The sequence below is a fragment of the Pristiophorus japonicus genome, chromosome 8, assembly GCF_044704955.1.
Source record: "Pristiophorus japonicus isolate sPriJap1 chromosome 8, sPriJap1.hap1, whole genome shotgun sequence".
NCBI lineage: Eukaryota > Metazoa > Chordata > Chondrichthyes > Pristiophoridae > Pristiophorus > Pristiophorus japonicus.
The window spans coordinates 106,973,690-106,997,901 of NC_091984.1; the positions used below are offsets into that span (position 1 = coordinate 106,973,690).

General features: G+C 46.2%; 1 protein-coding gene across 2 annotated transcripts in view; it reads left to right on the forward strand.

Moving 5' to 3' along the window:
- The first annotated feature begins 4,995 nt into the window (after positions 1-4,995).
- LOC139268699 (syntaxin-binding protein 3-like) overlaps positions 4,996-24,212 on the forward strand; it is a 75,412-nt gene continuing 56,195 nt past the window's right edge. The window contains exons 1-4 of one of the 2 annotated variants that reach the window (XM_070887271.1): positions 5,006-5,131; positions 15,503-15,578; positions 17,556-17,605; positions 20,896-20,977. In XM_070887271.1, the coding sequence (XP_070743372.1) occupies positions 17,585-17,605; positions 20,896-20,977 (103 nt within the window). In that variant the 5' untranslated portion in view covers positions 5,006-5,131; positions 15,503-15,578; positions 17,556-17,584. Of the gene's footprint in view, positions 5,132-15,502; positions 15,579-17,555; positions 17,606-20,895; positions 20,978-24,212 lie in introns of both variants that reach the window. The other variant, XM_070887270.1, reaches the window with a different exon arrangement.

Sequence of the window (24,212 nt, forward strand, 5' to 3'; positions counted from 1 at the left end):
CTGGCACCTTCCCCGCACCTAGGGTTAGATTGGAAGATTATGGCAAGCCCTTTCGCTATTTCCACCCCCACTTCCCTTCGCAACCTGGGATGCAAGCTATCCGAACCAGGCGACTTATCCACTCTAAGCATAGCCAACCTTTTCAGTACATCCTGCCTATCAATTTTCACCCCATCCATTATCTCTACCATCTCCACTTCTACCGATATTTTGTCAGCATCCTCTTCCTTAGTAAACACCGATAAAAGTACTCATTAAGTATTCTAGCCTTGCCCTGCGCTTCTAAGCATATATCATGTTCTTTGTCCCTAATAGGCCCCACCCCACCTCTTACTATCCGTTAACTATTTACATGCCGGTAGAAGAATTTTGGGTTCCCTTTTACTTAACCACCATTCTATTCCCATATTCTCTCTTTGCTAGTCTTATTTCTCTCTTCACTTCCCCTCTCATTGGGCCTGGTTCTCGCTTGAAGAATTCATGTGACATGCATCATATACCCTCTTTTTTGTTTTATCATATTCTCTATCTCCCTCGTCATCCAAGGAGCCTTGGCTTGGGTTCCCTTACCTTTCCCACTTGTTGGAATGTACTTAGCCTGTACCTGAAACATATCCTCTTTAAAGATCACCCATTGTTCCGTTATAGTTTTTCCTGTCAATCTTTGGTTCCATTTTACCCTAACTTGATCCCCTCTTATCCCTCTTCCAACTTAGAAGTTCCACTTTAGATTGTTCCTTGCTCTTCTCCATTACTAACCTAAACCTTATGAGACACTTGGTCTAATTGGCCCACCTCATTCCCCAGCACCAGATCCAGCAATGTCTCCTTTCTAGTTGGGCTGAGAACACATTTCAGAAATTCCTCCCCCTCCTTTCCCTTTACTCTAACATTATCCTGATCAATATTTGGGTAACTAAAGTCCCCCAATATCACCACTCTATATTTTTTGGACATCTCTGTGATTTCTCTGCTGATTTGCTCCTCTATCTCTCTCTCACTATTGGAGGCCTATAGAATACTCCCAATAGTGTGATCATGGCCCTTTTTGCTTCTCAACTCTAAAAAATGGATTCTATCTTTGCCCCCTCAAGGACATCCTCTCTTTCCAACACTTCGATGTCTTCCCTAATCAGTACTGCCATCCCACCTCCCTTGCTTCCTTCCCTATCTTTTTATCCGTGAATATTAAGCACCCAGTCCTCATCATTTTTAAGCCATCTTTCTGTTATTTCCACAACATCATATTCCCACATAGCTAATTGTGCTTATATCTCACCAACCTTACTCACCACACTTTGTGCATTTACATATATGCATTCTAACCCTGTCTTTGTATTCCTCATAGTCCTTCTTAGTCTGTTCCTATCTAATATGGTACTACTCCTTTCCCTAGTACTGTCCAACACTCTCACTCATTTATGCACCCTATTCCTCGTTTCTACTTCTATATACTGGTGCCCATCCCCCTTCCAATTTAGTTTAAACCCTCCGCAACCATACCAGTGAACCTTCCATTGAGAACATTGGTCCCAGTCCTGTTGAGGTGCAACCCATCCCTTTGAATAGGTGCCCCCTGCCACATAACTGGTCCCAATCCCCCAGGAATGTGAAGCCCTCCCTCATGCACCATGCCGCAAGCCACACATTGATCCTGCGTATCTTCCTATTTCTACTCTCGCTGGCATGTGGCACTGGGAGATATCCAGAGATTACCTAAGCTATTTGCCCTAGCCACTTCCTGTGACAGTGAGTACCACATTGTAACCACTCTCTGACTAAAGATATCTCTCCTTATTTCCCTATTAGATTTGTTAGTAACTATCTTGTATTTATGGTCCCTAGTTTTGGATTCTCCCACAAGTGGAAACATACTCTCCACATCTATCCTGTCCAATCAATTCAAAATTGTAAAGACCTCTATCCAGACTACTCTAAGCCGTCTCTTTTCTGAGGATAAAAAACCCCAACCTGCTCAATCTTTCCCTACAGCTGCAATCTCTCAGTTCTGGTACCACCCTTGTAAATCTTTTCTGCACATTCTCCAATGCTTCTATGTCCTTTTTATAGTATGGAGACTAGAATTGTACACAGTACTCATAAGTGTGGCCTGACCAGGGTCCCATACAAGTTTAAGATAACTTCCTTACTTTTGAATTCTATACCACTAGAAAAAAAATCCCAGTGCCTTGTTATTATGTTAGCATTTTTAATTACTTTGCTGATCTGCAATGCTGCTTTTAATGATTTGGTTCTGTCTTCATGAAGGAAGACACAAATAACCTTCCGGAAGTACTTAGGGGACCGAGGGTCTAGTGAGAAGGAGGAACTGAAGCATATCCTTATTAGGTGGAAAATTGTGGTTAGGGAAGTTGATGGGATTGAAGGCCGATAAATCCCCGAGGCCTGATAGTCTGCCTCCCAGAGTACTTAAGGAAGTGGCCATAGAAATAGTGGATGCATTGGTGATCATTTTTCAACAGTCTATTGACTCTGGATCAGTTCCTATGGACTGGAGAGTAGCTAATGTAACACCACTTTTTAAGAAAGGAGGGAGAGAGAAAACGGGGAATTATAGACCGGTTAGCCTGACATCAGTAGTGGGGAAAATGTTGGAATCAATTATTAAAGATGAAATAGCAGCACATTTGGAAAGCAGTGACAGGGTCAGTCCAAGTCAGCATGGATTTATGAAAGGGAAATCATGCTTGACAAATCTTCTGGAATTTTTTGAGGATGTAACTAGCAGAGTGGACAAGGGAGAACCAGTGGATGTGGTGTATTTGGGCTTTCAAAAGGCTTTTGACAAGGTCCCACACAAGAGATTGGTGTGCAAAATCAAAGCACATGGTATTGGGGGTAATGTACTGATGTGGATAGAGAACTGATTGGCAGACAGGAAGCAGAGAGTCGGGATAAATGGGTCCTTTTCAGAAGGCAGGCAGTGACTAGTGAAGTGCCGCAGGGCTCAGTGCTGGGACCCCAGCTCTTTACAATATACATTAATGATTTAGATGAAGGAATTGAGTGTAGTATCTCCAAGTTTGCAGATGACACTAAACTGGGTGGCGGTGTGAGCTGTGTGGAGGACGCTAAAAGGCTGCAGGGTGACTTGGACAGGTTAGGCAAGTGGGCAAATGCATGGCAGATGCAGTATAATGTGGATAAATGTGAGGTTATCCACTTTGGGGGCAAAAACACGAAGGCAGAATATTATCTGAATGGCAGCAAGTTAGGAAAAGAGGAAGTGCAACGAGACCTGGGTGCCATGGTGCATCAGTCATTGAAAGTTGGCATACAGGTACAGCAGACGCTGAAGAAGGCAAATGGTATGTTGGCCTTCATAGCTAGGGGATTTGAGTATAGGAGCAGGGAGGTCTTACTGCAGTTGTACAGGGCCTTGGTGAGACCTCACCTGGAATATTGCGATCAGTTTTGGTCTCCTAATCTGAGGAAGGACATACTTGCTATTGAGGGAGTGCAGCGAAGGTTCACCAGACTGATTCCTGGGATGGCTGGACTGACATATGAGGAGAGACTGGATTGACTGGGCCTTTATACTCTGGAGTTTAGAAGGATGAGAGGGGATCTCATAGAAACATATAAAATTGTGATGGGACAGGACAGGTTGGATGCGGGAACAATGTTCCCGATGTTGGGGAAGTCCAGAACCAGGGGACATAGTCTTAGGATAAGGGGTAGGCCATTTAGGACTGAAATGAGGAGAAACCTCTTCATTCAAAGAGTTGTTAACGTATGGAATTCCCTGCCGCAGAGAGTTGTTGATGCCAGTTCATTGGATATATTCAAGAGGGAGTTAGATATGGCCCTTACGGCTAAAGGAATCAAGGTGTACGGCGAGAAAGCAGGAAAGGGGTACTGAGGTGAATGATCAGCCATGATCTTATTGAATGGTGGTGCAGGCTCGAAGGGCCGAATGGCCTACTCCTGCACCTATTTTCTATGTTTCTAACCTACTGTCATAATGCTCCAAGCAGTTATATGCTCGACTTGAAAACATACACACAAAACAGAATGTGATCCTGAGTTAAAGAGAGAAATTAGTTGAATTCAATTGTGGCAGTGATCAGGGTGTTACAATTGGCTTGAATGCCCCTGAGCTAGGGAGAGGAAAAATCAGCCAGGATTCCCACTCCTGATCACTATTCAGTCACCCCCCCCCAGTGGAAAATGTAGGGAAGTGCAAAGTGTGGACACCAGTGCCGAGAATTTCTTTGGAGTTCTCTCAATCGGTCGCTGTAAGCTTGGTAGAAGATTGCCGTAAACTCTGTTTAAATGTCTGTCCAAGGTTTCCGCCAATCTTCCACAGATCAGGAGAACCCCTGAAGAAATTCTTGGCGAGGTGAGGGCACTATCTGCTCCACTGTGAATCATTTATCAGCACTCACTGTCCAGGCTCACATACAAAGGATAGCTAGCCACTTGGGAAAGGTACCAGAGGGTTGCTGGTACTCATGGAACTGTACCTAATTCATCATCTTCACAGAAGGTGGGGGCGGGAAGAAAAAGGGGGAAAGCAGAAAATAAAGTCAAAGAATGGTGATAACATCTATTAAAAGGGATATGTTATGAAGTAGTATTTCAGGTATGTTTGTTGCAGAAATCACTTCTACCAAACACATTTCTAGGCCCGATTAAACTAGATCCAGCTTATACAGAAACTGCACCAAGAATATTTTGCATAGAATCACAGAAATTAAAACAAAATGAGGTATGCGGTCTTCAGCTGGGACTATCCCACTTTCCTTTTAATTTTTCCAAAATTATCCAACAGTGTGTATGGGTTCAGTGTCCCAAGGTTCTAATTTTCTGTTTGCATTGCTTATGTGTTCAGTGTCTCTAAAGCTGCTGGTTTGATGTTTTGCAGTGAGTTTAGTGTCTCTAAAGCCCCCGGTGTGGAGTTTGCAGTGAGTTCAGTGTCTCTAACACCCCTGGTGTGGAGTTTGCCCGTTTGCAGCGCCTGTGGATTGAGTGGCATTCCCTGAGAGCTGGCTGGAGCCGCCAGGCTGAAGTCTGCTATTCGCTCGGAGCCTCACGTCATTGGAGGAGTTGTCGGGGAGAGCAAAGATGGCAACTGCGGAGCACAGCCTGAAGAGAATGGTGTGGCAAAGTAAGTGATATCCAGGGGAGCAGAGGAGGCCCGCGCTCCGGGACCCGGGACTGCCCGCCGCTCCCGGTCTGGCGGCGGCTCTAGGGCCGCACGGAGCCCGCTAACTAACGCGGAAGTGGCCGGTCCGAGGCAACAGGTTAGCGGAAAAAAAAATGTCGCTCTGCACAAACCGAGCTGTGGGCCGTCACTCGCCGCCTGCTGTCTGCAGCATTCAGCTGGAAAAGGCTGCGGTGTTTGTGACTGAAGATAAGGAAAGGACACTTGAAGTACGGGAGGGGGAGTGACACATTAAAAGGAGTTTCTGCACAGTGTTCCACAAATCCAACCCTTAAAGTCATCATTTGGTGTGTTGGAAAGCAAAACAATCTCCCTCCCTACCCATAAGTTGGAAAATCCCGCCCCTGGTCCCCCCGCAAAAGCCCCAAGTTGCGAGCGTGAATGGTGGCTTTGCATATCTGAGTGACAGCCCAGCGCTTTGTTCAAAGTGAGCTGAAAGTCAATGGCTGAGTGCTGCACAAGCCGGCCCGGCTCCCAGCCTCTGCCCTGGCCGGCCCGGCTCCCAGCCTCTGCCCTGGCCGGCCCGGCTCCCAGCCTCTGCCCTGGCCCCTGCTCAGTTTGCTGATCTTGGCTCGGGTCACACTGGGGCCCGGGCCCTGAGTGAGGGACTGGACATTTGGGTCACGCTATTCTGCTTGTAACTCTGCTGCAAGTTTACACAGTCAGCCCAGGATTGTGGCAGGCTTGGCTGTGCTGAATAGCATATAGACACTCACTGTCTAGACTCTCTTATAATTACAACTTGGGGGGAGGTTCTGCAAAGGCACTTCGTAACTGTGAAATCTGAGAGAAGAGGATTAGAGCAAGGGAGACAATTGACAGGGAAAAATAGGAAACAAAAAAATCTAGTCTTCATTTCACTACTGCATTTGTTTACTGGAAAAAAAAGTCATGGAATCATAGAATGGTTATAGCACCGAAAAAGGCCATTTGGCCCGTCGACATGTTGACTCAGCTAGTCCCACCTCCCTGCCCAGGATGTGTACAACACTGGCAAAAGCTGCATTTATTGCCCGTAGCTACTTGCCCTGAGAAGGTGGGTCTTCTCCTTGACCAGCTATTGTGGTTTGCTGTTGAAGAAAAAGAAAGACTTGCATTTATATAGTGCCTTTCACAACCACCGGACATCCCGAAGGGTTTTATAGCCAATAAGTGTAGTCACTATTGTAATGTAGGGGATTTTGATCCAGTGACAAATGAACAAATGATATATGTTCAAGTCAGGGCCTTAACTTGGAGGATCATTTGGAGGTGACGGTGTCCCCATGATTTTGCTGTTCTTGTTGTTGTTGGTTGTACAGGTTGCAGGGTTGGGATGTGCTGGTGAGTTTCTGCTGTGCACCCTATAGATGGTACAACTGCAGCAGGTGTGATGGTGGCAATGGGATGTGCATATTGAATCCAGTGGCAGGGGTGTCGATGAAGTGGACTGTTGTGTCCTAGATGGGGTTGAGCTTCTTGAGTATTGATGCAGCTGCACCCATCTAAGCAAGTGGTTACAATTTTGTCACACTCCTGACTTGAACCTTGCAGATGCAGGAGAGGATTTGAGCAGTCAGGCTGTGAACAACTTGTTGCAGAGTAGCCATTCTCTGCCCTGCTGTTATAACCATGACATGTCTGCTTTAGTTAAGTCTGGTCAATGGTGACCTCCAGGATGTTGATGGTTAGGGACTTTGGCAATAGTGCTGCTCCTGAAGATCAGAGGGTTCTTGTTGGAGATAGTCATTATCTGGCACTTATGTTGCACAATAGTTACCTGCATTATGGATGTGGTCCAAACCCTGCTGAAATCTGACATGGGTGCAAAGTTACTCGAGGACAGGAAATGGAGCTGAACACCGTTGAATCATCATCAGTGAGCAGCCTCACTCCTGATCTTATGATGGAGGGAAAGTTATTTGTAAAGCAGTCACAGGTGGGGATAATGATGCTGTCCTGCAGTGATGTTCTGGGTGTGTGATGATTTCCCTCCAGCAACCACAACCATCTTCCTTTGAATCACCCTGACTCCAACTGCTGGAAGGTTTTCCCTTGGATCCCTCCTTCATTGACATCAGCTTTGCTAGGACTCATTAGTGCCATACTCAATCGAATGCTGCCTTGATGTTAAGAGCAGCAACTTTCATAGAATCATAGAAATAGAATTATAGAAAAATTACAACACAGAAGGAGGCCATTTGGTCCATTGTGTTCATGCCGATCGAAAAAGAGCTACCCAGCCTTATCCTACCTTCCAGCACTAGTTCCGTACCCCTGTAGGACGCGACTCTTTAAGTGCACATCCAAGTACTTTTTAAATGTGATGAGGGTTTCTGCCTCTAACACCCTTTCAGGCAGTGTGTTCCAGACCCCCACAACCCTCTGGGTGGATTTATTTCCTCCTCATTTCCCCTCTAATCCTGTGTTGTAATTTTTCTAGGATTCTATTGATGATTAGGTGTTATTTGATGGCTCTGTTCTTCACTTTGCTGATGATTGGAAAGAGACTGAGAATGATAATTGGCCAGGATAGACTTATCCTGAGTTTTGTGGATAGGACATACCTGGGCAGTCTGCCACATTGTCTGGTAGATGCAGTTCTGGTGGGCTGATTGTCAGCACTACAGCCAGGATATTATCGGATTCATAGCCTTCACTTTGTTTAATGCAGGCAGACACTTCTTACTGACGTGGATTAATCTAGAAATATCCTATACAGCTCCGGTGTTAAAGCACTGGGTTACTTATTGAACCTTAAAAAAAAAAGGCACTCTTTCCATCTTGGCAGGCACCTTAACTGTCATTGCAATGATGTTTTTGCAATGCAGTAATGTATTTCAAATAAATTGTCATCTCCTTGAGTGTTTCCGAAATGCTTTTGATCAGTTGTATCGTGTAAAATCCATTGTTCTGTTCCATACAGTTATGTTATATCAATCTTTCCACTAACATTGGAAGCTAAAAGCATCTGAATACAGTGACCACTTAACATGACTTCAACAGTAAATCAATTCTGATAATTTGATCCTGTATTAAGAGATGAAATATACTATCCATCTGTAGTGACTGAAGTCAGTTGTGTATTGATATTAATAGGTTGAGGTGGCAATATAATAGATGCTACAAACTTAGATCAGAAAATATAACTAAGCTACTGTACATAAGTCAAGTGTCACTCTTCCCTTTGTAAGTGTCCAGTTGATTGTTTATAAATTGCTATAACAATTCCTAGGTAACCAAAAATAAAAGTAGGTTAGCAGTTTTAAAAATATCAAAAGGAGATTTAGCCTTGCTATAGAATGTGAAATTTGCTATATGGAGTTTGTAATATAGCTTTCACAGAAAAATGTATTAAAAAAAATTGGAAATTGCACTTTGGGGATAATAGGTGACCTTCTTTTGAAAAACACTTGAAAAAAATGACTGCCAGGCATCAGTCGGTCAACTAGCTGGCACCATCACGTATGACACCCTCAATCGCGAGTTATACTAGCTTCAGCGTGTGGCCAGTTTCAGGAAAGCTTTGGCACATTGCTCCACAATTCCACAAGACAGTCGAGCAAGTTCCAGAAGACCTATGATGCACGACGAGATTAACCTAACCTAGGATCACACCCTGACCCTAAAGTCAGCCTTCCTCATGGGCTTATCAAGTTCTAGAAGACTGAAGCACACTATAGTTCCTGTATCCTGTTCCACAGAGTAACAAGCCCCTGAGAAAATAACACTTCTTGATAGCCAATCTGACATTTTGTAGGCATGCCCTCCAGACTTGCTATCACTATACATTTTGAGTATCTTTCTTACATAATTTCAAAAAACGGAATCATATATCCCATCAGTTCTACTTTTTTCAACTCTAATTCTCCAAGCCTTTCCAAAAGATGAAAGTTTAATGATCAACTTCACTGGATATAGGAAGGACCAGGGAACAGGAGTAGGCAATTCAGCACCTCGAGCCTGTTTCACTATTCAATTAGATCACTGGCTCCTCTTCACTCTCTCTTGAGCTCACAATCCAAAACTAGATGTGAGGACCAAAACTTGACATACTGCAAGTAGGAATATACCAAAAAGTGGGGTTATATGAAAGCCTTGCATAGCATCAGTTTTGCACTTAAATTGACCCAATATTTGTTTTTAATATAGCTACCTCACATTGCATTTTAGTGACCTGTCAATGACTCCCCCAAGCCCTTTCCTGTCCGTACTACAATTGAGTACCCACGCAGGAAGTGAACATGCCTCGTGTTGTCTAGCCCCTGGTGCACAACGCAGCACTCCTCCACATTAAATTACAGTGGCCATTTATGAGACCATTCATTTATATAAATCATCTTTCAGTGACCCAAGTTTGTCCGCATTGCCAAAACTTATCTGTTTTATCAACTGCAGATTTAATAGTCCTGAATCACATCTTTTGTGCACTGCAGGGATATTAGCATGGCTTGTCTACTTGGAATATTATCACAACTTCTTGGGCATTTTATATATGTTATCACAGCTCTTGTACACTTGGGATATTATGCCTTTTTGTGCAAAATAGATATATTATCACCATTTATTTACACTGTTGAGATATCACACTTCTTTGTACACCTCCATCATCATAGGCAGTCCCTTGGAATTGAGGAAGACTTGCTTCCACTCTTAGCATGAGTTCTTAGGTGGCTGAACAGTCCAATACGAGAACCACAGTCTATGTCACAGGTGGGACAGATAGTTGTTGAGGGAAAGGGTTTTGTACACCTAGGGCATTACTGTATCACACATTTTTGTGCACTGTAGCTATGTTGCATCTTTTATTAGAAAGAAACAAAGCAATGGGTCACTGTCCATGAAGGCAGCTGTTAATCTGGTTTTGCACATTTGTGAAATGCCATTGGTGTACTGATTCAAATTCAAGGCTACATTTCCATCTGGATTAAAAGTTTATTCAAAAATGAAATATGCCTCCCAAAAAAGATTCAGATAGGTTGCTCTTGGGAATGATTACTGGAAGGGAGGTGTCTGCTGTGGGTTGTGCTTAGTTGATTTACATAAAGCTAAGAATATAAACATGCAGATTTGATACTAATGGTTGTAAGTTGATTCCATGGCCCAGCAATAGTCCAGCTAGTTTCTTTTGCGACACACCTGGAAGTGAGGGAGGTATCAGTAATCATCAAAAAAAATAATGTTCCATCTCCAATAATCAGGAAGTGAACAGCAAACTGTTAATATTGTGATATTGTGTTTCTATTATTTAACTTTTCTTAAGTGATCAGCAGTAGTCAAAAGATAAATTATTCACATGCCTAGATTCATAGAAACTTACAGCACAGAGAGAGACCATTCAGCCTTTCGTGCCTGTGCAGGCTCTTTGAAAGAGCAGTCGTGCTTAGTCCCACATCCTTGCTTTTTGTCCGCAACCCTGTAAGTTGCTCATCGTCAAGTACCTTTCCAACTCCGTTTTAAAATTATTTATGGAATAAGCTTCCACCATCTTTTCAGATAAACCATTCAAGAGTGAAATAATTTCTCCTTATCTCCCCTCTCGATCTTTTTCCAATGATTTTGAATCTCTGACCTCTAGCTATTGACCCACTCGCCAGAGCGAATATTGTTTCCTTATTTATTCCATCAAAACCTCTCATCATCTTGAAAACTTCCTCTGGGGTTGTCTCTTAACCTTCTCTGTTCCAAGGAGACCAGTCCTATCATTTTCAACTTCTCATAACTGAAGACCCTCATTCCTGGTAAACCTCCTCTGTACCCTTTCTAAGGCCTTTACGTCTTTCCTGAAATGTGGTGCCCAGAAATACCCACAATACTCCAACTGAGGCCTAACCAATGATTTATAAAGTTCTAGCATGATCTCTTTGCATTTATATTCTATTCCTCTATTTATAAAACCAAGTAACCATGTGCTTTTTTGACCATCTTATCAACTTGCCCTGCCACCTTTAAGGATTTGTGTATATGGACACCCAAGTTCTTTCTGCTCATCTACGCTTTTCAAAAATGTGGATTTATAGTACACTATATTTCTATATTTGTCCGCTCAAAGTGCATCACTTCACAATTCTCTGCATTGAACTCCATCTGCCATGTTTCTGCCCATTTCACCATCTTGTCTATGTCAGCCTGAAGCTGCCTCATGATCTACTACTTGTCAAATTTTGTATCATCTGAAAACTTTATAATGTTGCTCTCTACACCCGTTTTATAAAACATTACAAAGAGTAATGGACCCAAAACTGACCCTTGGGGTACACCACTGCAAACTACTTCGCAGTCTGAAGAACATCCATCCACCACAACCCTTTGCTTCCTGCCACTTAGCCAATTTTGTATCCATAACGCCACTATCCCCTTAATTCTATGGGCTTCCATCTTCCTCCTGTGTAGAACTTTGTCGAATGACTGCCTTCCGAAAGTCCATATATACAACGTCTACTGCACTACCTTGAATAACCTTTTCTGTTACCTCGTCAATTTGTTAGACGCGATTTATCTTTAAGAAATCTATACTGGCTCTCCTTGATTAACTCGTGCCTTTCCATATGAAAGTTTATTTTGTCCCTGATAATGGTTTCCAATAAATTCCCAACCACCGATGTTAGACTCTCCCCTTTCTTGAATAGTGGCATAACATTATCAACCCTCCAGTCCTCCGGCAGGACTCCTGTATCCAATGAAGATTGAAAGATTGTGACCAATGCCTCTGCTATTTCTACCATTGCTTCTTTCAACAACCTAGGATGCATTTCATATGGACCAGGTGTCTCACCAACTTTCAGTAATGCTAATCTTTTTAGAACGTCTTCTCTATCTCTTATTATCACATCCATAACTTCTCTCTCCTCTTTTAGTGTAGCCTTCACATCTTCTGCTTCCCTTGTGAAGACAGATGCAAAGTACTCATTTAATACTTTTGCCATGTCCTCTGCCACCCCATGAAGATTTCCCTTTGGGTTCTCAATAGGCCCAATCTTTTCCTTAGCAGACCAGTTAAACTTAACGGGCTGGATTTTCCATTTTTGGGCAAAAACGTGAGTGATACATGAAAATTACGTGAGTGATATATGAATTTAAGGCCTAACTTTCTATCTTTGGGGTCTGTCGCAAAGGGAAGTATTGCACAATTATTCGCAGTGCAAAAGCGATCCTCACCAACTTTAGTGTGGGGTTGGGAACGCCGAGAGAGAGAGAGGCCTTGGGAGGGGGGAAAAAATTCAAATAAATATTCAAAAAACATTACCAAGACCCTTACCTAATAAATCGCTGAAAAAAAATTTAAAAAGTTAAAAACTTTAACTTACCTTTTTTTCAGGTTTTCTAATTTACCGCTGCTGGTAGGGCTGCACCGACAGGATTTAGGTGTTCTGGGCACGGCGTGTGGGTCGGGTGAGTGCCGAATTTCAGACGGTAACGCAATCCGAGTCGTTACACGTCCGGCACACCTCTCCTCGGCGGTACATCCCATCGCCGCTGCAAACAAGGAACCGAGGATCCCGATTGGGCTTAGCGACCGGGTTTTCGTCTCGGAGGGTCAAAACACGGCAAAAACCCGGTCGCAAAGCACTTGAAAATCCAGCCCTATGGGCCCAAGTTTCCACATGATTCGCGCCTGATTTTTAGGAGCAACTGGTGGAGAACAGACTATTTTAGAAATCGCAATTCTCCACATTTTTTTTTCTGCAGTTCTAGTCAGGTAGAACAGTTCTAGTTTAGAACAGAATTTTTTCTTCAAAAGGGGGCGTGTCCGGCCACTGACGCCTGATTTGAAAGTTTCCACAGTGAAAATATACTCCAAACTAAAGTAGAATGGAGCCAGTGAAGATTTTTGTAGAACTGAAAAAACCTGTTCTACACATTAAAAAAATCAGGCGCAGGTTACAAATTAGGCGTCCAGAACGAGGTGGGGGGGTGGGGGAGGGAAGGGAACTCATTAAATTCGACAATAAATCCTTATTTATACTTCTACAAATATTATACAAATAAATCCAACCTGAATAAACATTTATAAGCCAAGAAAAGATTAACTAAACCATCTTCCTACCTGTGTGAAAGTGCTTCAGCCAGGGAGAATTCTGCAGCCGTTCGTGCCGCTGAGCGGGAGGTGGGGGAGAAAGCCGTTCGTGTCGCAGAGAGAGAGAGAGAGAGAGAGAGAGAGAGAGAGAGGGGGGGGGAGGGGGAGGGGGGGAGGGAGAGGGGAGGGAGAGGGGAGGGAGAGGAGAGAGGGGGGGGGGAGGGAGAGAGAGGGGGGGGAGGGAGAGAGAGGGGGGTGGAGGGAGAGAGGGGGGGGGAAGAGAGAGGGAGGAGGGGGGGGAGGGAGAGAGGAGGAGGGGGGGGAGGGAGAGAGAGGGGGGGCAGGGAGAGAGAGAGAGGGGGGAAGGGGGGGAGGGGGAGAGAGGGGGGGGGAGGGAGAGAGAGAGAGAGGGGGGGGGGAGGGAGGGAGAGGGGGAGAGAGAGAGAGAGAGAGAGGGGGGGGGGAGGGAGGGAGGGAGGGAGAGAGAGAGAGAGAGAGAGAGGGGGGGAGGGAGAGAGAGAGGGGGAGGGAGGGAGAGAGAGAGGGGGAGGGAGGGAGAGAGAGAGGGGGAGGGAGGGAGAGAGAGGGGGGGGGAGGGAGAGAGAGGGGGGGAGGGAGAGAGAGAGGGGGGAAGGGGGGGGGAGAGAGGGAGAGAGGGGAGGAGGGAGGGAGGGAGAGAGAGGGGGGGAGGGAGAGAGGGAGAGAGAGAGGGAGAGGGAGAGGGGGGGCAGGGAGGGGAAGGGAGAGAGAGAGGGGAGAGGGGGGAGAGGGGGGGAGGGAGAGGGAGAGAGAGGGGGAGGGAGAGAGAGGGGGGAGTGAGGGAGTGAGGGGGAGAGAGAGAGGGGGGGAAGTGAGGGGGGAGTGAGGGAGGGGGGAGGGAGGGAGAGAGAGAGAGAGAGGGAGCGGGGGGGGAGGGAGGGAGAGAGAGGGGGGGAGGGAGAGAGAGAGAGAGAGAGTCTGGTTGGGGAACAGGAGCGCGTGTCGGGGGGGGCGGAGTGGGTGTCGGGGCGGGGGGGCGGGGCGGGAGGGGGAGCGGGTGTCTGGTTGGCGGGGCGGGGGGGCAGGAGCGGGTGTCGGGTCGGGTCTGGTCGGCGGGGGGGGGGGGGGGGAGCGGGTGTCGGGTCTGGTCGGCGGGGGAGCGGGTGTCGGGTCGGGTCTGGTCGAGGGTGGGGGGGGAGAGCGGGTGTCGGGTCTTGTCGGGGGCGGGGAGCAGGAGCTGGCCGTGGGAGGAGCCTTATCCACACAGCCCCAGTGAGGCCATTCAGCCAGGGCTAGGGGCTGCGTGCTTCGGGCCCCTTCCACACAGTTCGGCGCCTGGAGCTACTGCACTTGCGTGCCGACTGTAGCGCGCATGTGCAGAGGTCCCGGTACTGTTTTCAGCGCCGTGACCTGGCTCAGCCCCCCCCCACAGCTCGTGCTGGCTGCGCCGAGGGCCAGAGGACCTGTAAGTGGGTGGAGAATACCGAGGATTTTTTTAGGCGCCGTTTTAGGCGCGAAAAACGGGCGCCCAGCTCGGAGGGGCGCCCGTTTTTTTTCTTGTGGAAACTTGGGCCCAATATGTTTACAAAAAAAATGTAAGGTTCAATGTAATGTTTAAAAAATATTTAAGGTTCAATTTAATGTTACCTGCTAATCTTTGCCCATAACCTTTCTCTGCCTCCTGTATAAATTTCTTTAATTCCCTCTTGTACTTTCCCTAATCTTCCTGGTTATTAACTGAATCGTGCTCGTGGTATTTGTCATAAGCCGCCTTTTTCTGTTTTATTTTAACTTTTATTTCTTTTGTCATTCAAGGCACATTAGCTTTGGATGTTCTATCCTTTCCCTTCAAAGGAATATGCCTAGTTTGTACCTGAACTATCTCTTCCCTGAATGTTCCATATTGCTCCATTACTGCTTTACCCTGCAATTGCCATTCCCAATCTACCTGTGCTACATCCCTTCTGAAATCACTGACATTAGCTCTTCCCCAGTTTAGTATTTTTACCTTCAATACTTTCTGGCCTCTTTCCATAATTACTTTAAACCAAATTATGTTGTGGTTCCTGTTAGCTAGATGATCTCCTACTGTAACACAATCAACTTGTCCTACTTCATTTCAACACTATTTCCTTCCTTGTTGGACTGGAGGCATATTGATCGAGAATATTCTCCTGTACACTTATCAGAAATTCTTCTCTTTCCCTAACCTTAGCACTACATTTTTCCCAGTCTACATTAGGGTAATTAAAGTCTCCTAATATTACTGACTCTATTTTTGTTACACGTCTTTGAAATTTGACAACAAATTTGCTCATCTATTCTTTCTCACTGTTTAGAGCTCTAAACTTCCAACAATGTAACCGCTCCTCTGTTAAAACTTCTATTTTCCCACCTACAAAGTAAATTATGCAGGTAAGAAAATCTGCTGATTAGTGAAGTAAAATGGTGATTTATGGTCATGTAATAGTGATTCGAAATAACTTTTCTCTGCCCCACCTCATTTTCATTGTCAGTTTGAGAACCCTTAAATGGAATTTATGTTAAATAGATTAGGCTGCCATAATATAAATATGATACGGTTCATAGAATGTCTTCATGCTATTGAGAAATTTTAACCCTGTGACTATAAAGTATTTCAGAAAGGAGAAAATGCAGAATGAATGTTAAAAGAAAATTCCGAACAGAATGGGGCCACTGTAAAAACTGACATTCATAGTATTTACATTATCATTTAACGTCAGAAGTGGGGATATTCACTGATGACTGCACATTGTTCAGTGCCATTCGCAGCGCCTCACATAATGAAGCAGTCCGTGCCCTCATGCAGCAAAACTTGGACGACATGCATGCTTGGGTTGATAAGTGGAAAGTAACATTCGCGTCACACAAATGCCAGGCAATGACTATCTCCAACAAGTGTGAGTCTAACCACCGCCCCTTGACATTCAACAGCATTACCATCGCCGAATCCCCCAACATCAACATCCTGGGGGTCACCATTGACCAGAAACTTAACTGGACTAGCCACATAAATACAGTGGCAACAAGAGCAGGTCAAAGGCCGGGTATTCTGCTGCAAGTGCCTCGCCTCACCTGGCTCCCCAAAGCCTTTCCACCATAAGGCGCAAGTCTGGAGTGTGATGGAATACTCTCCACTTGCCTGGATGAGTGCAGCTCCAGCAACAGTCAAGAAGTTCGACACCATCCGGGACAAAGCAGCCCGTTTGATTGGCACCCCATCCACCACCTTCAACATTCACTCTCTCCATCACTGGTGTACTGTGGCTGCAGTGTGCACCATCTACAAGATGCACTGCAGCAACTTGCCAAGGTTTCTTTGGCAGCACCTCACAAACCCCTGACCTCTACCACCTAGAAGGACAAGGGCAGCAGCTGCATGGGAACACCACTACTTCCAAGTTTCCCTCCATGTCACACACCATCCTGACTTGGAAATATATCGCCATTTCTTTATCATCGCTGGGTCAAAATCCTGGAACTCCCTCCCTAACAGCATTGTGGGAGTACCTTCACCACACGGACTGCAGCAGTTCAAGAAGGCGGTTCACCACCACCATCTTGAGGGCAATTAGGGATAGGCAATAAATGCTGGTCTTGCCAGCAACGCCCACATCCCAGCATCCATGACGCTGATGAATCTTCTTTCCAGGATTAATTGTAGTTACGAAATATGAAAAACATCTAACGTCTTTTGTAACTAATCATATCAGTTGTATTTAAGATGAGCACAAACTTTAACCTAATGTTTGCATAGGGTAAATGTAGAAAGTTGCACATCACTTACTGTGTTATTAGTTCTAACTTGCTCATGAATAATTTTCGTGTTTGCTCTGAATTACCTCCTATTTAACATCCCAGAAATGTTTAATCTCAAGTTATTATTTTCAAGGGGCGGGAATTTAACCCTTTGAGACAGCAGAAGCTCTTCTGCACTAAAGATAAATTAGGTAAATATTGTGATAAGTTGTAAAATGGATTTTGCATTTTTGTAGACCTAATTATTTTCACTAGGTAGCCAATATGTTCGCCACTGGGGACATTAAAAAACAGTTATCGAAAATAATCTTTTAAACTGCATAGGAACTAGTCATTTCAGGTATAACTTGCCACATGTCGAGCACTGCAAGTATACAGTGGGCAACTGAAAGAGTTGGGTTAAAAGTTATCTTCTAGAGATGATGGACTAGGCTATGATTCAAGATATTTTTGAAATGCTACTTCATAAAACTGTACATAAGTATTCAAATGATATGATATAGAAAATCCATTTAGAAGCAGCAGAGGACATGCTGTTGTCTAGAGCGTAACTAGTGAATTATGCCTCTATTTGAATGAAGAAAGGTTTCAATTGCAATTTTTGTCTTGCAGAGATCAAGAAACTTGTGATAGATGACTGTATGGGAGAAGGAGAATGGAAGGTGTGGCAAGTACTGAATTACAGCATACTATAATTAATCTGATCCAGTGTTTGAACATCTTTTATGAATAATTTAGCACTTGACAAAAATAATCATTGATGACTTCAAAATTGAATGTCTGCTGATTCTGATATGCCACCCACCACCTTAAACATTCACTCTCTCCACCACCGGCATACCGTGGCTGCAGTGTTGTACCATCTTCAAGATGCACTGCAGCAACTTGCCAAGGCTTCTTTGGCAGCATCTCACAAACCCGCAACCTCTACCACCTAAAAGGACAAGGGCAGCAGGTGCATGGGAACACCACTACCTCCAAGTTTCCTTCCAAGTCACACACCATCCTTACTTGGAAATATATCACCATTCCTTTATCATCGCTGGGTCAAAATTCTGGAACTCCCTCCCTAACAGCACTGTGGGAGTTTTGGAATTCGGGTTCAGATCCCCTCACTCTGCTGCATTCTAAATGTCCTGTTGTGCTGAACGAGGAGGGGGAAATGATTTCCAGTGGGCCACTCCTGCACACACCTCGTGTCGAGAGCAGCAGAGAAGCAGGCTGTCTGATTCTCTCTTTTTGGAGGTGGAAGGTGTGTGGTTCAAGTGGGTCCAGAGGGAGATAAAATAAGAGCTTGTGTTCTCACAGGAAACCTTGTACATTTAAAAAAAAACTAATGAATGTAAGCCATTATTTTGTGAATAAACTGAGGTATCTACAGTGCACTTAATACTATCCACCCTGTGTGTACCAACACCACATCCAAAGAGGCTGGGCATTGAAAGCCTTTCAAGTGTAATATTTGAAGAGGAACTACTCAACTGTGAAACTGTAAGAATTATCACCGATTCATTCAACCCCAGTAGAGTATATAGTAAGTCTTGGTTTATCCAAATATATTTGGAATATCTAAATTTGCTATGGATTGTAAATATCTGGATTAATTTTACACCAATTGGAAAAAAATAGATATAAAGAAATGGATAACAATTTCAATTCAGCATATTCATTTATTAAAAAGTAAACCTGCACATCAAAAATGTTGGCAGACTTAACATTGCAGATGGTCAGAAACACATCCTGCAGTATAATTGTATTGTACCATGGTCTAGTTATCTGAATAACAACAGTTATTCTACTTTAAAAAGTAATTCATTGTGTGAAATACTTTGGGATGTTTTAAAGTGAAAGATGCTATGAAAATGCAGTTTACATTTTTCCTGGTAACTGTTAGAGTCTGAATAAGAAGCTTATACAGCAATTAAATCTCAATTGTCTGTAATGCTTCTCCTAACAGCTCAATGAAAATATCTTTTATGCCACTCGGTCTTGAATCTTGGCTACTTTGACTATCCAGCAGATCTGGATTATTCTCCCCTGCACTCTCGCTACTTTTTCAGGGTTCATAACAAAAAGGAACCAGGTCCATAGAATGGCATTGAGCTCATTATTACACAGTCTGGGCAGGTAAATTAGCTGCCAGAAAGTGCAAGACAGCAGATGAGAAACATGTCTGCTAATGGGCAACAAATCAGTCGAATACAGCTAATTTAGTGTGGTTTAATTAATCGGGAAATAAACCAACCTGACTGTAGATGATCACTCAGTTTGAACATGGCCCCTTCTAATTCAATGTTCTTGATTAGCACATCACTGATGAGGTCATCTCTTAAAAATGTCATCCTTAAACTTTCTTCTTTTACACCTTTATTCTCTCTCCTAACCCTAAATTCTCTTGATAATTTATAATATATAATATAAAAACACAAAATGTTGGAAATACTCAACATGTCAGGCAACATCTGTGGAGAGAGAAACAGTTTGATGACCTTTCGTCAGCTGTTACTCTCTCCACAGAGGCTGCCTTACCTGCTGAGTATTTCCAGCATTTTCAGTTTTTATTTCAGATTTCCAGCATCCGCAGTATTTTGCTTTTGTTCTGGTAATTTATACCTTCTTTCGTGTGAGCAATATATTAAACATTCAGATTTTATAAGCAATTCAGAATTGGACATATTAACATTGCGATTGTACTTTTTAAAACTTGAAATGTAAGTGATCAGTTGATCAGTCCTAGCAAGCCCATCTTACAATGAGATGGTTGACCATAGAACATAAGAGCATAAGAAATAGGAGCAGGAGTAGGCCATTTGGCCCCTTGAGCCTGCTCCGCCATTTAATAAGATCATGGCTGATCTGATCATGGGCTCAGCTCCACTTCCCTGCCCGCTCCCCATAACCCTTTATTCCCTTATTGCTCAAAAATCTGTCTAAATATATTCAATGACCCAGTCTCTACAGCTCTCTGGACAGAGAATTCCACAGTTTTACAATCTTCTGAGAGAAGAAATTCCTCCTCATCTCAGTTTTAAATGGGCGACCCCTTATTCTGAAACTATGCCCCCTAGTTCTAGATTCCCCCATGAGTGGAAACATCCTCCCTGCATCTACCTTGTCGAGCCCCCTCATTATTTTATATGTTTCAATAAGATCACCTCTCATTCTTCTGAACTCTAATGAACCTGCTCAACCTTTCTTCATAGATCAACCCCTTCATCTCAGGAATCAATCTAGTGAACCTTCTCTGAACTGCCTCCTTGGTATTCCTTAATTCTGTGTACAATATAGTACGTGACACTAAGGTGAAGTACTGACCTATCACTTGTAATGGTTAGTGGAAACCATTTAAGATGATGAATTAATAGTATCACATAAGTTTTGTGTTTTTTCTACCCCCACCCCCCAGCATATTAGGATCAATGCACTAAATAAGCTTACTGACAGCACTGGAGGGTTCCAGGTTTGATCCTTGGTCTGTCGTAAGCCAGGCGATCTTGGCTACGTAAGCCAGGCGATCTTGGCTAGCGTGGCATAGGGAGCTTGTCAACCAACTCCATGCTGAGGATGGGAAAAGATCAGGCAGGGGTCCTACTCCTGATCGCTTTCCAGGAACTCCTGTTGGAACATGTGCGTAGGGGGGTGTTGTACGAGGACAGGATAAGGACAGTTATGATGCCCCCTGCCCCACAGTCAATAGTCTGCCAATCCTCTTTGTTGAGGTATACACATTAGGAATAGCCATTTCAAGGCGGCATGTTTCTGTGGAGCCGCACCCAAGCATGAATTGATACCTTAAGGAGAGCAGAAAAATAAATAGCTGTGAAAGACTGTAGTGCAGTCTGAAGGCAGAGTGGTTTTGAAGAGTTTGGCTTAGTATCTTTTTCTTGTTAACCAACTGAAAGTTCAGTAAACTGAATTGCAAGATGCCTAAGCTGTCACTTTTCACTTGCAGATACTTGTTTTGGACAATTATACCACAAAGCTTCTTTCATCTTGCTGCAAGATGAACAATCTTATGGCTGAAAGGATCAGTGGTACGTACTTGCTTTAAGAACACCTTCTGTTATCCGATGATGAGTGATGCTGGATAATCTTGTATTTTCTTTATTGTAGTTGTCAGTTTATTGTAAGCTCATCATTGCACAACTTATAAAAGGGACACATGACAACTGGTTTTGCAGATTTGCTCCTTTCCCAATTTGTAATTTCATTCTTTCAGTTCTTCCGTATTCACTTCTTCGATTTACTCATTTTACTTGGGAAGTGAAAGTTAGAGAAACTAATCTCCCTTTATATTTGACTGGTCTTTCAGTTACGTCCAAAGTATTTCTCATTCTTCCTTTGCTAATGACGAGAAAAACTGAGCTGGGTCAACAGTTCAATAATCCTTTAAAACTGGGGTTTAAAATGAGCAATTTCTTTGCCATGGTGTGAGAGGGGGAACAACTTGAATTTTCAGTAAGATATTTAATTAAATATTAAGGACAAAGAGTGTTAAAAAAACAAGCCTGAAGTCTCAATGCGAGGAGCATTCGTAATAAGGTGGATGAATTAACTGCGCAGTTAGCTGTTAACGGATATGATATAATTGGGATTACGGAGACATGGCTCCAGGATAACCAAGGCTGGGAACTCAACATTCAGGGGTATTCAGGAAGGATAGACAGAAAGGAAAAGGATGTGGGGTAGCGTTACTGGTTAAAGAGGAGATTACTCAACAGTAAAGAATGGATGATGTGGAATCTATGGGCTCAAGTTTCGGACGCCCGCTAGAACAGCGCACATCGGAGAGGCCCGCCTAATTTATAGAACAAAACTTGCGACGAATACTTAGCTCGCGATTCTCCGATAGCTGTAGGCCCATTTTCACCTCGGCGCGGTGCAGCCGGAGCTGCTGGGGGCGGAGCTCCAGCCCTGCGCCAAAAACGCCCTGCACGCGTCCGCAGTAGCTCCCGGCCCTCCCAGCGCGTCCTGACTCCAGGGTGACGACGCTATCCCAGGCCGAAGGAACGTCGCCCATAATCCGGGCCGAGTGACCTGACGCATCTCACCTGGCGGCGGGGCCCGCCCGCCTGGCCTCTCGCTGGGGGCGGGCCTCGCCCGAAGAGTCGTCTGCGTCGGCGGCCCGGCATCGGCCACGTGCGGGCCCCGCCCGAAGTCCTCGGCGGAGCCCGGCTTGGTCGTCGTCTTCTCCCTCGCCCCCTCCCCCTTCATCATCTTCCCCCCCCGACTCTTCTCTATTCTTCTTCTCTCCCCCCTGACCCCGCTCTTCTCTCCCCCCTGACCCCGCTCTTCTCTCCCCCCTGACCCCGCTCTTCTCTCCCCCCTGACCCCGCTCTTCTCTCCCCCCTGACCCCGCTCTTCTCTCCCCCCTGACCCCGCTCTTCTCTCCCCCCTGACCCCGCTCTTCTCTCCCCCCTGACCCCGCTCTTCTCTCCCCCCTGACCCCGCTCTTCTCTCCCCCCTGACCCCGCTCTTCTCTCCCCCCTGACCCCGCTCTTCTCTCCCCCCTGACCCCGCTCTTCTCTCCCCCCTGACCCCGCTCTTCTCTCCCCCCCGACCCCGCTCTTCTCTCCCCCCCGACCCCGCTCTTCTCTCCCCCCTGACCCCGCTCTTCTCTCCCCCCTGACCCCGCTCTTCTCTCCCCCCTGACCCCGCTCTTCTCTCCCCCCTGACCCCGCTCTTCTCTCCCCCCTGACCCCGCTCTTCTCTCCCCCCGACCCCGCTCTTCTCTCCCCCCCCGACCCCGCTCTTCTCTCCCCCCCGACCCCGCTCTTCTCTCCCCCCTGACCCCGCTCTTCTCTCCCCCCTGACCCCGCTCTTCTCTCCCCCCTGACCCCGCTCTTCTCTCCCCCCTGACCCCGCTCTTCTCTCCCCCCGACCCCGCTCTTCTCTCCCCCCCGACCCCGCTCTTCTCTCCCCCCTGACCCCGCTCTTCTCTCCCCCCCGACCCCGCTCTTCTCTCCCCCCCGACCCCGCTCTTCTCTCCCCCCCGACCCCGCTCTTCTCTCCCCCCTGACCCCGCTCTTCTCTCCCCCCTGACCCCGCTCTTCTCTCCCCCCTGACCCCGCTCTTCTCTCCCCCCTGACCCCGCTCTTCTCTCCCCCCCGACCCCGCTCTTCTCTCCCCCCTGACCCCGCTCTTCTCTCCCCCCTGACCCCGCTCTTCTCTCCCCCCTGACCCCGCTCTTCTCTCCCCCCTGACCCCGCTCTTCTCTCCCCCCCGACCCCGCTCTTCTCTCCCCCCCGACCCCGCTCTTCTCTCCCCCCTGACCCCGCTCTTCTCTCCCCCCTGACCCCGCTCTTCTCTCCCCCCTGACCCCGCTCTTCTCTCCCCCCTGACCCCGCTCTTCTCTCCCCCCTGACCCCGCTCTTCTCTCCCCCCTGACCCCGCTCTTCTCTCCCCCCTGACCCCGCTCTTCTCTCCCCCCTGACCCCGCTCTTCTCTCCCCCCTGACCCCGCTCTTCTCTCCCCCCTGACCCCGCTCTTCTCTCCCCCCCCGACCCCGCTCTTCTCTTCCCCCCCGACCCCGCTCTTCTCATCCCCCCCGACCCCGCTCTTCTCGTCCCCCCCGACCCCGCTCTTCTCGTCCCCCCCCGACCCCGCTCTTCTCGTCCCCCCCCGACCCCGCTCTTCTCGTCCCCCCCCGACCCCGCTCTTCTCGTCCCCCCCCGACCCCGCTCTTCTCGTCCCCCCCCGACCCCGCTCTTCTCGTCCCCCCCCGACCCCGCTCTACTCGTCCCCCCCCCGACCCCGCTCTTCTCGTCCCCCCCCGACCCCGCTCTTCTCTTCCCCCCCCCGACCCCGCTCTTCTCGTCCCCTCCCGACCCCACTCTTAAAGTGGTGTTTAATGTTTGTAAACCCGCCTTCCATCTCTCATTCCCTACGCCTGATTTCTAAGTGTAGGCAAGGTTTATCTGAGCATACAAATATCTACACTTTCACCATTCTGAGTTAGTTTGGAGTAAGTTTTCACTCCCTAAACTTGCAAAACAGGCGTAAGTGGCTGGACACGCCCCCTTTTGAAAGAAGAGAGGTGGGGTAGAAGAGATGTCAGGGGGGTGGGGAGAAGAGATTCTAAAATGGAACTATTCTAACACACTCGAACTGGAAAAAAACTAAATGCCGGGAATTACAATTTCTATGATGCTCCATTCTGAACTAGTTGTTCCAAAAAAATAGGAGCCACTCAGGCCGAAACTTGAGTCCTATATGAGTCGAGCTGCGAAACACCAAAAGGCAGAAAACATTCGTGGGAGTTGTGTACAG